Source organism: Crinia signifera, chromosome 12 (genome assembly GCF_055691185.1).
Source record: "Crinia signifera chromosome 12, ASM5569118v1, whole genome shotgun sequence".
Taxonomy (NCBI): Eukaryota; Metazoa; Chordata; class Amphibia; order Anura; family Myobatrachidae; genus Crinia; species Crinia signifera.
The window spans coordinates 19,487,446-19,504,933 of NC_139228.1; the positions used below are offsets into that span (position 1 = coordinate 19,487,446).

General features: G+C 44.4%; 1 protein-coding gene and 1 long non-coding RNA gene across 6 annotated transcripts in view; one reads left to right on the plus strand and one right to left on the minus strand.

The window, feature by feature from the left end:
• The window catches only part of LOC146050176 (uncharacterized), a 135,371-nt gene that overhangs the window by 36,495 nt on the left and 81,388 nt on the right, over positions 1–17,488 (plus strand). The gene's annotated exons all lie outside the window — the stretch shown is intronic.
• LTK (leukocyte receptor tyrosine kinase) overlaps positions 1–17,488 on the minus strand; it is a 156,861-nt gene that overhangs the window by 14,631 nt on the left and 124,742 nt on the right. The window contains exons 17-24 of the mRNA XM_083167062.1: positions 16,185–16,283; positions 15,290–15,439; positions 14,862–14,972; positions 12,805–12,991; positions 12,358–12,448; positions 9,309–9,373; positions 6,371–6,500; positions 1,375–1,472 (exon numbers count right to left, since the gene is read on the minus strand). Coding sequence (XP_083023188.1) covers positions 1,375–1,472; positions 6,371–6,500; positions 9,309–9,373; positions 12,358–12,448; positions 12,805–12,991; positions 14,862–14,972; positions 15,290–15,439; positions 16,185–16,283 — 931 coding nt within the window. The remainder of the gene's footprint in view (positions 1–1,374; positions 1,473–6,370; positions 6,501–9,308; positions 9,374–12,357; positions 12,449–12,804; positions 12,992–14,861; positions 14,973–15,289; positions 15,440–16,184; positions 16,284–17,488) is intronic.

Genomic DNA, 17,488 nt, shown 5'->3' on the forward strand with positions numbered 1-17,488 from the left:
GGCCGTCACAGCAGACGGTTATTAAGGATGCTAGAGGAGGTGACGACCTCCTCTTGCGTCCTAAATAACGGTCTGCTTTAAGGCGGCGGCCATTTTGCAAGTGACCTTCCAACAGGAGGAGCACCGGGACTGCAGACAAGAGGATCTGCTGGTACCAATGGACAGCAATAGAAGGGTAGGGCGCACAAATTTTAGTAACGGGGGGCGTCCAAATCATAGTTACACCATTCAGATGAGTATATCTCTGATATTTTATGGTGTCACTCCACAGAGTTTTTTTTTATAAGCCGAAAAATTTGGCTTTATATGCCCTGTGCAAACGGCTTGATTTGGTCTAATTTTCTATTCGATTTTGCATATATAAGCAAAATCTAATTGAATTTAAATGGACATGGACAGTTTTCACCCACATTCGATGCCGATTCGATTCCGATCCGTGGCATTAAAATTGAATAGAAAAACAGACTGCAAGCAAGACTATATAGTACGGATCTGTACTACATAGTCCAAATCAAATGCGTTTTGCTCGCAGTTCGCTTTGATCCCAATTGAATCGGGATCGAATCGCAAGTGAAATCCGTTGGTGACACATGAAAAGGTCAACATTTTTATTTTTTTCCCCCCTAATTTTCACTTTTTCATACATTATTACATGTGCAGTAGTGTTGGTGGTTTCTGCGTGTGTATGTATTGCGCAATGTCTTACTGGGTCTAGATGGATCCTGGTATGATCACCAGGATCCAGCTAGACCCAGCGGTTCCTGCCCCACCCACTCACCATGCTATCAAAGATTGATTATAGGGTTTGGTGCTGGCGGAAGGTGATTGCGTCTGAGCTGTGTGCGCAGCCTGGGAGGAAGGGGAGGGACCAGATTATGTACATGGTGACCGTAGGGTTCTGCAGGCAGCAGGTGAACTCTGTGTACAGGCAGATAAATCAATATGACAACTCACAAAGATAGTATTAATCTCTAATTACTATAATGTTGTGGTGTTATCCATGAAATCTATATTTGAAACTTCATAATTACGGATACACTGATTAGCATCACTGATAAGTACACGTAATCAGCAGCGATGCTAATAGTGACTGCATTGTAATCGGGGCCAGGGTTCGGGGGGCAGAACCATCGCTTCCCCACAGTCCTCGCTTCTGTCTGGCACCACCCTGCTACCAGAATCGCTGATGCAGCACAGTCAGAGCATCTAGACACTCCAGACAGGCAGTCTGTACAGCTGATTGGAGCATCCCGAGGCGCTCTGGTCATCGCTGTACTTACTGCTGCACTTGAGCCCTGTTATGATGCTGGTATTGGATGTATTGCATTAATTGTAAGTAGGGCTGATATCTATTGATTGCCATTTAGTAGGTACCGGTGAATAAAGTGGTTCTCCTCTAGGTACTTGCAGCCACAGGCGATATCTCTGGCCATGTTAAGCAGGTCTGTCATTGTTAAGGATGATGGTTGATTCTGGGAAGAGACAACAGTTACAGTGTTAGAAACACCAGAATTGACCATCATTAGTGCAAGATTGGGTACTCTTTACTTAGAAGGGCGCCCATCATGGCCATCTCGGGCATTGAATGCGCAAAAAAATCGGGTGAGATGCGACCGACGAGATGCCCGTGATTTCCCATAGGGAACAATGTTAAATGTCTCAATTGACCCGATTTTCCTGTTCAATGCCTCAATTGACCCGATTTTTCCATAGGAAACAATGTTAAATGGGCCACAGAGGCCAAATAGGCACCCTGAAGTGTGAAATGGCCACCCAAATTGTTAACGCCACCCCACGATCAACGTCAACCCGAAGCGTGGCGAGCGCAGCGTGCCCGCGAGGGGCGGTGGTACGCGTCCTACGACCTTTTCATACCCCCACTATCCACGTCGGCGTGGAGTTGAGAATAGAAAGTGTGGCGAGCGTAGCGAGCCACCGTGCCCGAAGCGTGGCGAGCGGACGCGTATACCTTCACAGGCATCCGCGTCCCCTCGCGGGCTTCACAGCTGTCCGCGTCCCCTCGCCACGCTTCGGGCGCGGTGGCTTGCTGCGCTCGCCACACTTTCTATTCTCAACTCCACGCTGACGTGGATAGTGGGGGTATGAAAAGGTCGTAGGACGCGTACCGCCGCCCCTCGTGGGCTCGCCACGCTTCGGGTTCACGTTGATCGTGGGGTGGCGTTAACAATTGTGGAGGCCATTTCACACTTCAGGGTGCCTATTTGGCCTCTGTGGGCTATTTAACATTGTTTCCTATGGAAAAATCGGGTCAATTGAGGCATTGAACAGGAAAATTGTGTCAATTGAGACATTTAACATTGTTCCCTATGGGAAATCGCGGGCATCGCGTCGGTCGCATCGCACCCGATTTTTTTAGTGCATTCAATGCCCGAGATGCCCGAGATTTTTTACTAACGATGCCCACGATCAAAATCGTGGGCGCCGTTCTAAGTAAAGAGTACCCAAGATTGTATTAGTACATTAATTGTTACTGTTTATTATGAAGCCTACGTCCTCTATTCAGCAACATTGCAATGTGTAACACGGGCAGTGATGTACTTGGGCAGCACAGATGGTGTAATGGTTAGCATTACTGCCTCACAGCGCTGAGGTCATGGGTTTGATTCCCACCATAGCTCTAACTGTGCGGAGTTTGTATATTCTCCCCGTGCTTGCGTGGGTTTCCTCCGGGTGCTCCGGTTTCCTCACGCATTCCAAAAATATACTGGTAGGCTAATTGGTTCCCAACAGAATTAATCCTAGAATGTCTGTGTGTGCGTGTACATGTGGTAGGGAATATAGATTGTAAGCTCTACTGGGGCAGGGACTGATGTGAATGTTTAAATATTGTCTGTAAAGTGTTGCAGAACATGTGTGCGCTATATAAATAACTGTGGCACAATTGAATCCCCCCCGCCATCCACTGTATTTGTAGCCTTCAGACAACGCTTAGCTCTGGTATATAATGAACAGCCTAAACAATTACTGTAGCACACAATAAAAAAAAAAAAACACCCTCTTTCCAGACTCCATTAGTCTGATTGGACATTGATTTTATTCATTTGGCAGCTACTGTGAATAAAATGACATCACTTTTATGTCCATAAATAGGTCAAGTATTGGCAGTTCAAAATGTTTTAGTATCTAAATAATACTGAAAATGGCTTTGGAATATAGGGGTGGTGTTCTGATATAATCATGTGAATGCATTTGCAATAATGCTCTGCAAACGTAATGTTAAGTACACATTCTTTATCATTGCAAAAAGTGTAACTACAGTACCATCTATGAACAGCAGGTGGCAACAGTAATCTACAAACTATTTCAGTATAACTAGAACAGGATTTTTTTTTTTTTTTGACCCATTTTTTCCAAATGGAATACGATTGGGTACCTGTTTGTTGGCCATGTGATGGGATACGGTACATTATTTGTGTGGTTCCACATGCTCCGGTATCTACATTGACACCAGAAAACATGAAAATTCATGTCAACATTTTCCTTGTGTCACAAAAAGAACAAGTGGTGGTGGAGCGCTAAAGTATTAATAATACTACTAATAATAATAGTAATAAAATTGGATCAATTGTGTATTACAAAGTATGTTCTATTTATTTTTCAAAGGCATATTAATATCAAATAACTAAATAAAAATATGCAATATGAACAAGTGCACTGAATTGATTCAAATTTAACATATATTAAAATTGGACATTTAAAGAGGCATGTATACTTAATTTTGGGAGTCCCACTTGTTCCTAATTTTGCTCTGTGGTGACAAGAAATACTTGATTCCCCAAGAAAGATCCGTTAATGAGTGGAACTGGTACTGTGGGAGTCCATGAACCTTGCAGGATTTGTGTGCCGCTGGAGGAGGGTGTATTCCTATGCTGTGGAAACGTCCTCACAATGATGCGGATTTGTAATCAAAAATTTTGCAGGTGGTGGTATCCCAATAGACTTGATGCTGACAGCGAATAACTGGATCAAAGTGAGGGGTGGTGATGGAAGAGCCAACATTTGTTTAAAAAGCAGGTGCTTTAGAACGTGTTTCGTTGTCAACTGGCAACTGCCAGTTAGAAGCACCTGCTTTTTTAACAAAATTTGGACTTTAAAGGTACACTTTGGATGTCCCACATTGGACCAGCTCTTCCATCACCACCCCTCACTTTGAACCCATAATTCGGGGGAAGGGGGGGTTATTGGAATGGAGGTAGCATCCAGGGGAGAAGGGGCACGAGAAAAATCCCGCTAGGTAACGGAGTCTTTAAAAATACACCACCAATACTGGGTGTCTCAGAACTGCTCCTATAGAAGGTACCTCCTGCCAATGTAGTAATATCATCTACGTCCATTACATTACGGTTATCTTCCATCATTTTTATTTTATAGTATATTTTCTTTATAGTGCATTGCTGTTATTAATCTGGTACATTCTCGTGCATAGACTAGCAGTAGCTACTATATATATATATATATATATATATATATATATATATATATATATATATCTTATAATAGGGCCCATCCCACGCACCCAGTAATGGTTAGCTAAACCACTATGAGGTCTGGCTACACCCATAAGAAAGGGGGAGGGGGACCCGCCCACACTCCACAGTGCCGAGATTACAGGTATTGTAGGACAGGAGGTGGGGACACAATGACATGATTCACTGCGTCATTGCCCCCCCCCCCACCCCCACCTTGCCGTCTAGGAATAGCCATTGTTGCCATTGCCATCGATGGTTGGCAATAGTGCAACTGGCCATTGATAGTGGCATGCTATGCAATGGAGGACCATCGCAGTTTTTACCTATCAATGGGCATCCATTTTCTTTGACTGATTGGCCTGTGGGGGTGGGGCTTCACGGGTGTCAGGGGCGTATCTATGCTCTGTGTTGCAGCCCCTTGGGGGGAAAAAATTAGTTTATGCTTGACATCGACGGAGGGAAACTATCTGGTTCTCGCCCCATCGAGGGCAAAACCATTCTACATCGACCATAAACCATCGCTGATTTTGAATCATTGCTGGTCTATGGCCATCCCTACTCCCGGCGGCGATGGGTGCAAGCAGGTGATGCTGGCCGGGAGACACTCCTCTGTGTGGCTGTTCCGGGAGAGTAGACAAGTAAGTGCTGAGGATGTCAGGGCATCTGTCCCAGCAAGCAATTGTACTGTGTTTCCATGACGCTGACCATAACTTTACACCAAGATCGTGTTCATAGACTTCTAAAAACTGGAGAAATCCCCAATAAGGAGATTCTAGATCTGGGAGACTCGGGGGGTAAATTTAATAAACCTTCTAATACCCCTTTCACATCGCACTTTTAAAATGGTATATTGCCGTTTTTTTTTTTCATTTTAAAACGTTTAAGGCTGCAATGTGAAGGTGCCAGAGTTGATTTACCGGTTAAAGTTAACCGGTATTTCAACACGGTTAAAAAGCAGAGTCCTACACGTTTTAAAGCCGTTTTTTTGGCAGTTTGAACAGCTCTATTTCAATGGCTTGAAACGTGTCCCTTGGGGGTTAAACAGGTTGAATGTTTGAATGGTATTAAATGATTTTTAAAACGGTTTTCACCTGCAATGTGAAAGGTCTCAACGCTCTGACCCGTTTTAAAGTCCCATTTAAGAATACTGTGTCATTACCCATTTCTGCAATGTGAAAGCAGTATTAGAGTGATGGGGCCCATAGCAACCAATCAGATTGTCTATTATTTTCTAAAATGCAATTAAGAAATGATAGACAGGAATCTCTGATTGGTTGCTATGGGCAATTTCACCTCTATTTATTTTTAGAAGCTTTAGTAAATGTACCCCTAAGTGCTCAGGAAGCCACTATAGAGAATGTTTAATTCATTGACATCGGTCCCTGCCCCAGCTAACACTCTATATACCCTATCATTTGGACACACCGACACACACAGGGCCGCGGACAGGTTGACCGGGCCCCCTCAGTGTATGCTGAGCTGGGAAGAGAGGCTGTGCTGCTGCAGCAGCAGCCTGTCCGCTCTCTCTCCACTGCCCAGCTCCCTGCAACGGGGGGAGCGGGACCTGGTCTGGGGTAAAAAGTACCCCCCTTATCTTGATGATCCTGGACACACGCACACGGACACACTAAGGCTAATTGGCCTTGCCAGTATCTTTTTGGAGTGTAGGTGGAAACCAGAGTACCTGGCAGAAAGCCATGCAAGTAAGAGAGAACAAACAAACTCCACTCAAGATCCTGAGTTCAGTTCCTGGCCACAACATCATGCTCCCCCTTGTCATATAAGTGTTGGCAATACGTTGGTGCCATCAATTAGAATGGTAATCCCTGTCTACATTCTTTTTTCATGAACAATGCAGAACTGTGTCAGCGATTACTCACCACCCACGGGCGATTCTGCCTGAGGAAACTCTTCATATCACCACCAGACATGAGCTCCAGCAGGATAAACCGGGGAAGGGTCTGCAGGCTTACTCCTATGCATCGCACTATATTCTGGTGGCTGAATTTACTGTATACAGATTAGAGAACCACCATTAGTATTTGGCCTGATTCAAAGGTTATTTGCAAAGCACAGGGATTACAAAAATATTAAAACAATGATCCAAAAGTGTTTTTCCCCCCCCCATATGATTCTATGTATATTTTACAGGTTTATTTTAATTATCAAAAATAATGTTGAATAAGGCAACTTCATGGCTGCAGTACACACTGGGGCCACACTGTAACCAGGGCCGAGTAGAGGGGGGGAGCTTGAAGCGGCGGGGGGGGGGGGGAGGGGTGTGCAGCTGCCGAGTCCAGGGGGTGGGGGATCCGGTGGTCGCCGAGTCCGGGGGGTGGGGGATCCGGTGGTCACTGAGTCCGGGGGGTGTTTTGGTGTGGGGCACTGCTCACCTGGCTCCATGGGGGGGAGGGGGTGGGTAATTGTTACACAGGATTATTGCCTGGGTCTGATTGGGAACTAAATATGGCCCTGGAAAAATTTCTAGATGTGGCCTAAAATAAGCGGCATCAAAATAAATGTAGGCGGGACCAACAATAGGCGGGATTAATATTATGACTGCACCTGTATGGAAGCTCTAGTGACCCCAGACCATTTAAACTGCTGTGACAAACCTCCACATTTCAAATAATACTCCACCTCCCCCCCCCACTGGGCACAGGCCTCAAACCCGCCATCATGCAGACAACTAGCTCATTACCATAATCCCCCAAATATCACACACCTCATCACCCCTCTCCCAGTGACGCCCAGAAGCACTTCAGAAAGGGTTACACCCCAGATAGGGTGTCTCTTTAACAGATGTTACAATGGATGGAGTTGGGCACCCGCCATATATGATTATTTGCAATGTCGGCACTCTGCTCTGTGAAATGCTATGACTGATTGTGTGGGAGACAGGAGGGGGCGGGCCCACTACTCTGAGCTTCGGCCTCCTGGGAATCTTCCTTGTGAGTTCTATGGCCAATCCACCCCTGTATAGTGTTATATTTTACTTCTCTAATCCACCCAAATGTGATTTTTCAATTCAAGGTTAACTTTTTTTAAATTTCCCTAATATGTTCTGTGCAGTTCAGAGTTTAGCCACAAGATGGCAGTCCATGTCCAATGTAAGGAAATAATGCTGTTAACTGTATTCGCACAACATGACCAAATGTATGTGAGCACCCCTCTCTTGTGTATCTTATGCCAAAACTATAAGAATTGGTATGGAATAACCGCTGCAATAACTGCTTCCACTCTCCACTCTGAGTAAGGTGCCGACTCAAAGCCGTCATTCCAAGTCTTCCCAGAGCTGTTCAATGGGGTATGTGCAATCGAAAGGAAGAAAAAAGTACTCTCTTTTTTTGGGGGCACGCAAAAAAAGAGAGTACTTTTTTCTTCCTTTCGTTTGTACCATTTTTTACTCTCCGGGGTGCACCTCCACAGACGTATTTTTGCAGTAGCATTTGATATAACAAAATAGTGGATTATTATATAACAATACACATTGTATTCAAAATTATACGTGGTACTAGTGCACAGGTTATCTGTCCCAATTGTTCCTTTCCCCATGTTCAAACAATGGGGTATGTGGTCAGGTCTTTGGGGGTTATTCTGGTTCACTTGCAATGGCAAATTCCTTCTCAAATGGACAAAACCACGTGCACTGCAGGTGGCGCAGATGTAACATGTGCAGGGAGAATTATATTTGAGTTAGTTATTTTGTTTCTGTACAGGGAAAATACTGGCTGCTTTATTTCTACACTGCAAAATAGATATCAGTTTGAAATACAAACCCCACCCAAATCTAATTCTCTCTGCACATGTTACATCTGCCCCACCTGCAGTGCACATGGTTTTGTCCATTTGAGAATGAATTTGCCTTTGCGAGTGAACCAGAATAAGGGCCTTTGTGCAAGCCAGTCAAGTTCTTCCAGCCAATTTCTGCAAGCTATTTATTGATGGACCTCACTTTGTACACAAGTACATTGTCCTGCAGAACCAGAAAAGGGCCTCTCCCAACCGGTTTTCAAAAGGATGGAACATCACCATATACTGTTTTATTCAGGTTTAATTTTACTGGAACTAAGAGGCCCAAGTCAAACTGTGAAAAACAGCCTTGGGCCATTATTACTCCTCCATTAAACTTTACAATTCGCAGAACACATTTGAGCAGGGCTCATCATCCTGGCGTCTGCCCGACCAAGATTGTTCCATCAAACCGCAAGATGTTGACATGTGATTCGGCAATGCAGAGAATACATTTCCAACGTTCCGTAGTCCTTTACCCCATTTCCGCCAATGTCTGGCATCGTGCACAGTAATCTACTTGTGCACCGCTGTCCACAGACTTGGACGCCAAATAAACAAAGCTGCTGATAAACACATCTTACATTGATGTGGCTGCTTGGGCTTTGGCAGGAAGCGATGAAACCCAGAACAGATCATTTCTGCCAGCTATATGCTTCGTCTTAAAGTGTTCCCGTGCCGTGACCCGCTGTTAATCCTAGACATTTCTTCTTCATAATATCAGCACTTACTGCTGAGCGGAGAAGCCCTAGCAGGGTAGAAATGGGATGAACGGACTTGCTGTATAAGGCAGCATCCTATACCAGTGCCACGTTGGGAGACGCCGAGTACTTTAGTACCGCCTATACTAATGCCGCTTATGGAATAGAGCAAGACTTCAGCCACGTGTGTTGAGCGTGACTGAAATGGGAAAACGCATTCATTAACAAGGGCCCACATACTTTTGGCCATGTAGTTTGGGAAACTATCCATACGGAATCTCAGGAAAGTACCACAATACATCTGCATAACCAGCTACATTGTTACCTGATTATCAGGGCCTCCATGAGAAAGTCCATTTCATCCTGCTCAGAGCAGATTTCTGGCAGAGTCTATTACCAGAAGAGAAGATATTGGGGAAGGTGGGGAAACATTGTTAATGCAAATATTGACTACTCAAAGCAACATAAAATTCTATCCATCTCTCTATCTATCTATCTTCCGGGTTGGCGCCTCCCATGTGTCGCTCCAACCGCATCGCTCAGCGCATACTCGCGACACATGGCAGGCACCGACCCGGAAGCCACAGTTACCGATGTAGGGACACTGAAGCATTGAATGGGGGGCGGGTAAGCTTTATCACATTTGTTTAAACATATGTATTTATACCTGTTCATCCCATGTATTGTGTGTGCATTCTACTGGGCTGATGACGGAGCAGCCGTGCTCCGAAACGTTCCCTCATTCAGCTCATCCTATATATTTGTATATATGTATGTGTGTGTATATATATATATATATGTATATTTGTATATATGTATGTGTATATATATATATATATGTATGTATATATAGTATTCCCCAATAGTGATGCAGCACCTATAAATACACAGTCCGTATAGAGTGATCCAAATTCAGTAAAGCAAAGAGTTCATCCAATAATTGTTTATTGATCCTTCAATGGGTTATCACAAATAACTGATAAAAAGGAAAACGTACCAACGCGTTTCGTCTTTAAAAATACTTCATCAGGGGAACAATGTAACAATCTTTATGTGATATGGAATTTCATATTATCCTTAAAAAAAATCATGAAAATCCGGTTTCTTTTTGCCCGATTATGAAAATTCTCATAAAGGAGTTTATTTTGTGATATCAGAAATGTATAGGATTATTGATAAACCATAGGTGTTTATTGACAAGCCTATCTGGCCAATCCTTGTAGGACTAGTACTTTTACCAGCGAAAGTGTTGGGTATCTGTTCATCTGGGGGTAATAGCAGCAGTAAAAGTCTCTTCAGAGGACCTCTTTCTGAGGAAGGTCAGCAGTATCTAATTCTGCTGACCTTCCTTGTAGGAGAAAGAGGTCATTTTGAAGAGGCTTTTACTGCTGCTATTACCCCCAGATGAACAGATACCCAACACTTTCGCTGGTAAAAGTACTAGTCATACAAGGATTGGCCACAAACATTTTTGCAGGGGGAAGCTAAATTTATAGTTACGCCACTGGCTACAATATACTGTATCTTGGTATGCCCCTGGGCATGTTCATTGTAATGTGTTCTAAAAAGACCTGGAGGGCATTCTAATGATACACAATATGAACTGGGACACTGTGATGTGGCAGAATATGAAATGGAGGCACTGTAATGTGGCAGAATATAAAGTGGAGGCACTGTTAAATTGGCGGTACTGTGTTACATATTGTGACATACTGTGAACTAAGGCACTGCTATGGTTCAGAAACTGAGCTAGGGCACTACTAAAAGAAATAACTGTCATGGGTAGAGATGTCTGAAGTATTGGCTCCTCCTTTGTGGCCCACAAAGTTCTGACTATACCGCTGTGTGAGCACATTATCATAAAACATAGGAGTTCACTGATACCACAATACTAAAGCAACTCGAGGCAAAATTCACTTGGGACAATATAGAAATATTTGAAAGTACAATGGCATGATGTAACGCCAGGGTTTGGTCGTGCCGGACTTGTATGTCTCTAGTCATCCATATGGGGAATGTGTGTGTGTGTGATAAAACGGAATGGCTGCGCAAATTAAACACAGAGCTCTAATTACAGAAAGAAACAGAACATCTGCTAAACGGTTAATTGTTTTTTGATGCTGAAAAGTCTGCAGCAATTAATGAGACCGCATCGGTTCTGTATCCTCATTTAGCTGAGACGTCAGAGGCGTCTCATTGGAAATCATTGCACAATTCATATATGATAATGCTGAACTACTGAGGGTTTTCTATGCGGATGTCAAGTTGGACGCTGTTCCAATTTTGGGGCAAATGGGTGATGATTTGAGTACTGCTCATGAGCCAGACGCAGAGCGCGTGTTCCCCGGTACAGCTGTAATGTAAGCTGCATCATGAGTGACGTGTAGCTGCCGCTTTTTCCAATGCAGACCCGCCGGCCTCGGCAGCTGGACATTCATAGTATCCTTAAGGTTAACCCTCAGATGTCCAATGCTGCGACTAAGCTCACCATGTTGTTCCAATGCTGCGTATAGGGACATGGGCGGTGGATCAGAACACCTGCCAGTGGGCCGGGTTACACAAGACTCCTCTTGCAGCATTTCCGTATTTTCACCCAGATTCTGCGCACAAAGACACAGCAGCAGTGCCATTAGCGCTCACCTCTGAATCAGCCCCTCAGACCTAGGAGTCCTGAATTATTATCAATTATCATATCTTTTTTTAAATGTTTGGAGTCCCTAGAAAAACTTCTTCTTTTTCTATGGGAGCGGGTTTTTTTTTTTTTTTTTTTTTTGCAGAATGTCACCGGTCAGCTTGGTTCATTCTTTACTTTCCAAGTGGACATAGAGCGAGATTACTGTATATGACAGAGTGCCCGGAGCATGGCGTGCGCAGCAACACTGGGACAAATACAGTGTCCACATGGATCACTGTGACATCCGGCACCAAATGGCAAAACTGTGGCAAGGCATGATGGGACTTGTAGTTTCACAGCAGCTGGAGGGCCATAGTTTGTCCATGCCTGCGCTGTACTATAACCCTATTGAACTGGGAGACGGGGCCAAAAAAACACTTATTCCCCTCTGTAAAATAAGCGGAACCCACAACTAAGTCAGTCACACGTTTCCCTTTATTTGTCTTGCGCTAGATTGATAATCCGGGTTGCTGTGGATTGCTGCACATTAGCAGGTGGAGTGTGCTTCATGGCTAAGGATGCCTGCATCGTGTTAGTGTGCAGTACTGCTCTCTGCTATAAAGGCGTCCGCCATTTTAGAGGAAAGAGGTTCCGCTAATATCAATGGTGAAGAACAATTGTGGCTGACATCAGCTGACGGTTAAACGATCTCTACAGGGACTGCTTCATGTTTCGGGTATCTGTTTCCTACTGTACTAACCTTGATGGCTACTTGAAGAGGATTGGGGTCTCCAGAGATGCCAACCACGAGCCCTTCATAGACCTCACCAAAGGCGCCATGACCCAGTGCCCTGGTGAGGAAGAAAGAAGCATGAAAGTGTGACCTAGATTGTCATTTGTGCAACGCCACATTATAAATGCCTCATACACATACCATGCCTTTTCCCATGCTGCAATATTTGTATAAACCCAGCTCTGCTAGATTGGCTTCTCAGTACCAATCGCAGCTCATATTGTTATATGAAAATATGTCCGTTTGGCCACCAATCCCATAACGGGGCCATTCCCACATATTCCTTACTAGATCGCTTAGAAAATGCCCCTACATTGCTCCGTGTGTGTAGGCCACATAAGCCTAGTATTGACTATTCCCACAATACCCTAAGCCGCGTCTGTGTTGGCAGATAATTCTTTGCACTTGTGATACCTGAGCAATGTGATGTTTTTCCGAGGAACTTCCTTCAGTTCACTTAACCCAGCTCCTTTCCCAGCGAAGCAGTAGTTGGGGTTGTAATCGGTCATAATGATGGAACTGCGGATCTTACTCAGCTTGTACTCCGTGCTCTGTAACCTCACCCGGGCGCCCTCCAGTTGCTTCTTTTTGCGATGGTAAACTAGGAAGCAAGAAGATGAAGTATAAAGAACCCACTATACAGTATATAGTCGCATTTGTATCCTACTGTGAACCACATCGGTGCTGCTGTACATGCAGGTGCCTCTTAAGGGCATGGAGCCCCAGAGGCAGGCGACTCTATTGCCTCTGGGAGTTAGGCCTACTACATGCAATGTACCAGATTAAAAATAGGAGTGCGCTGTAGAAAATACACATGTACAGTATAAGGTAATATGTGTAATTCAAGTAGACAGTCTGGAACCTGATCCTCTGAGAAGGAGTTGGGGCCCACTGGGGGTTTTCCCTGTACCCCGGTGGTCCAGTCCTACCCTGTATATGTGATATACACTATTGATCAATCTGTCACTTGTTTATGCCTCTAAAAGAGATTGTCTCATGTACAATGTGTGACATATCAGTCCGCTACAGATGCTTATTTTATCTTGCTTGTGCACATCGCCTCTGATTTATTTTAGTTGGTTTCTGGGTGGGGGCATTGAAGATCTACTCTGTCTTGCATGCTTAGCTAACCACAGGTTATTATTGCCAAATGTGTAGACCTTGCGGCGCTATCAGCAAGTTTCTATTCCCAGTCATAGTCCACATGGATAGTAAATCAAGCAAATGTAAAAACCATAAAAACTCAAATAGATTGTTTATCTTTTATCTGTCGACGTAATGCATGTCCCTTATTTATTTATAAACGGTCAGCATATTCCGTTACACTTACACATTAGAACCCTGGGCCCTGACTACTTACTAGGGGTCATTCGCTTTTTTTTGTTTTAACTATTCATGATTATTTACCATTAGTAAAGTCCTTCACCTTTTAAAGTTTGGGCATAAACCGGATCAGAAGTGCAGAATTGTGTAACCCGACCATTAAGCTGCTTACACACACTGAGCTTTTGTGTTCGATTTTGACTGTATAGTTTAAAATCAAATCGAATGGACTTCGGACGGTTTTCAGCCGCATTCGATGGAGATTCAATCCCGAAGCCGCTCCCATTTAGTGAAAATCAGACTGTGAAATAAACTCTGCAGGCGAGACTATATAATACAGACAGTGCCAGATTAAGCCTTCGGGGGGCCCGGGGTACTTTAGCCAGGGGGGCCCCCTTGCACTTGTCATTACTGCATGGGAGAATATTACACTGTCAAAACACAGAGTAAAGGCAGTATAAACTTGGTCAATGGGTAATATATATACACACATACACATAAATACATACCATATGAATATGTTTGTCCCTCTGCACCTTACTCTGTACGATACCTCACAGTCCTAGTGCTGCCTTTGATTAAAAACCCTCCCATGACTAAGCTGCTGCTGCTGTTCTCCATGGGCATGTAATGAGCTCCATCAATTAGAGCTCAGCACAAACCTCTCAGACTCTGCCCTCTGGTTTAAAGTATCATGGGACTTAGTCAACTCCCAGTAATGCACGGCACACTTGTGCAATCAGTGTGCCTTGGCTCCCGATGCTCAGCACCATTAATCATTGTCACATTGGCAGATAGGTGAAGCTGCAGCACTACCCCACTCCCATGCAAAAAACCTTTTGCTTTTTTAAAAAAAAAATACATGCCAACCACAGGGGGCCCAGGGGCACTGACCCCTTGTGCCTCCATTATAATCCGGCCCTGAATACAGATCTGTACTATATAGCCCAAATCTAATGCATCCTGTGTGCCGTTCGATTCGATCCCAATCAAGTCGCAAGCAACATTGCACCACGTGTACACAGCATTAGTAAATAAATCCTTTAAAATTGAATGTTTTTTGGGGTTTTTTTTCCATAGAAATTGCAACATTTTTTATTTTGTTTGTCCTCTGGTGTCTGTCCACAATTTCACAAATACAAACGTACCAAATGACAGGGTTCCACAAGCAAAGATCACGCCAAGTATTACTGTTGCAATAAGGACAGCTAGAATTAGTGGAAGGGGGAGCTGTCTGTTTGGAATGGGTTCTCTGGGACCTAAAATTAACAAAAGAGAGAAAACATTTTTATGATTCCCCTCAATGTAAGAATTGTAGCATCAGTAGAATGTTTATATACATATGAAGCACAAGGCAATATTAGATGGTACTACAGCGGTAGATTATATACAGCTGTAATTAACATTCCACGAAAGCAGAAATGTAAAGTGCGCACATTACCCGCACACCGTGAACTAGATTTTAGTTTAGTCAACAAAATGTCTGTAGATTCCTATAAACGAACAAGGACAGATGAGGACGAATTCCCTCTGATAGTAAGATTTATAGGAATATCAGTATTTGCACAGTTTATACCTATACATGTGACGTTATCACTCCACAGCATAGTCCCAATCTCGCAGGCACACACCGTTCCGCCTTCCATATCTTTCTTACAGTTTCCAGATTTGCAGTGGCTGCAGTTCAGGTGCAGCTCCACATGTACTTCTCCATGATTATCCATTGCTGCGGAAGGAGACGTACGGGAAGTTAGCGGACAACACCAGAACTGTCCATCTGCAACTAATATGGGCAGCACGGACGGTGTAATGGTTAGCATTACTGCCTCACAGCGCTGAGGTCATGGATCCGATTCCCACCATGGCCCTAACTGTGTGGAGTTTGTATATTCTCCCCGTGCCTGCGTAAGTTTCCTCTGGGTACTCTGGTTTCCTCCCACATTCCAAAAATATACTGGTAGGTTAATTGGCCCCAACAAAATGAACCCTAGAATGAATTTGTGTGCATGTACATGTGGCGTAACAACAAATTATGCGCCCCCCCCCCCCCCCCCCAAACCGGGAACATTTTTGCCCACCATCCCTCAGCCTCCTCATGAAAAATGTCCCTCACAAAATGGCCACCCCCTAACAGCAGACCATTTTGAGGATGATGTAGGAGGCCGCAGCCTCCTCTAGCACCCTCAAAAACGGTCTTAGTCTGTGGAGCTATTGTTACGTCACTGGTAGGAAATAGAGTGTAAGCTCCACTGGGGCAGGGACTTTTGTGAAAGTCAAATATTCTCTCTGTACGGCGCTGCGGAATATGTGTGCGCTTTATAAATAACTAGTAATAAATAAATGATGGTAATGCTAGGAGTCATGCGTGGCTTATGAAGGCATAATTCAAATGTCAGATAAAGACAAGAAACTGAAGGGGCCGGTTAGTTATTGCTTGTTTTTGTCTGTGCATCTGAAATAAGTGATCTCACCAGCCAGTGGCTCAATAAACAGTTCTCCAGATGGATTTAGGAATGAAACCCCGTCCTGCCCATCAATGAAAATCTCATCCTGTTGGGATGCGTGTCCTCCTGTGAATAAATGGAATATAAGTGACCAGAAGATTTATTGTTCATAAGTCTTTTAAATCTCTTACAGACGAGTTTTACACATATAGTGCTTCCTGTAGCATTGCACGAATGAATGCTTTCATTGGCATAAAATACACATTTCTGTATGGTGCATGCACAAAGAAATGCTATCACTAATGTCTGGGTGTGACTGGCTCAGACCTAGACCTAGACGGATATATCGCATTGGTTATGAGGCCTACACACTGGGCAATTTCAGGGCATTTTCTAAGCGATTTGACATCGCTTAAAAATGTCCCTGCATCGCTTTGTGTGTAGGGGAACATAGCAATAGTCCTGCCCGGCCCTGCGTGACTCACTGGAGAACTCTGGCCCTGACATCGCACAGCGCTGAACGATCCACCAGAAGAAGTGGTAAGGTGTTGGGGTCAGCGCCTAAAAGGTTAATGGCTATGTGTGACGAGTCGGGCCTGGCTCCTTTAATAAGCATGCTGCAGAGGCTGTTCTAGTACTTGTGTATTTGCAGGGCACCCACTAAGCTATTTGCTTAGTGGTTTATTCTGCATAGTGAAATCGCATCGCATGGCACTTTTTCATGCCATGCGATGCGATCTCACTAGTTAATTCATTCACTGCACCCTGCAGTGCCCATCGCATGACATGCAAAATCGCATGCAATTTTGCGTGCGATGCAATTTAGTACAACACCCCCAGTGTTCATGTCTATGTGATGCAATGGTATTTAGCACACCCCCACTATCCACGTCACCCCGAAGCGTGGCGAGGGGATGCGGAACGCGTCCTCCCGACCTTTTAATACCCCCACTATACATGTCGGCGTGGAGTTGATTTTATAAAGTGTGGCGAGCGGACACGGATCACATGTAAAGTAATTGGCGTCCACTCGCCACGCTTTGGGCTCGGCGGCTCGCTGTGCTCGCCACACTTTAGAAAATCAACTCCACGCCGACATGGATAGTGGGGGTATGAAAAGGTCGCGAGGTGAGCGGACACGGATCACATGTAAAGTAATCCGCGTCCCCTCGCGTGAAATCGCATTGCACGGCACGAAAACGTCCCATGCGATGCAATTTCACTACGCCTACGTACGTATGCTAATTGGGTGCCCTCCAAATACACAAGTACCGCTGTTATTTCTGCTGCACTGTCTCTATTAGTTCAGCCTGTCATAGCGGAGCATTAGG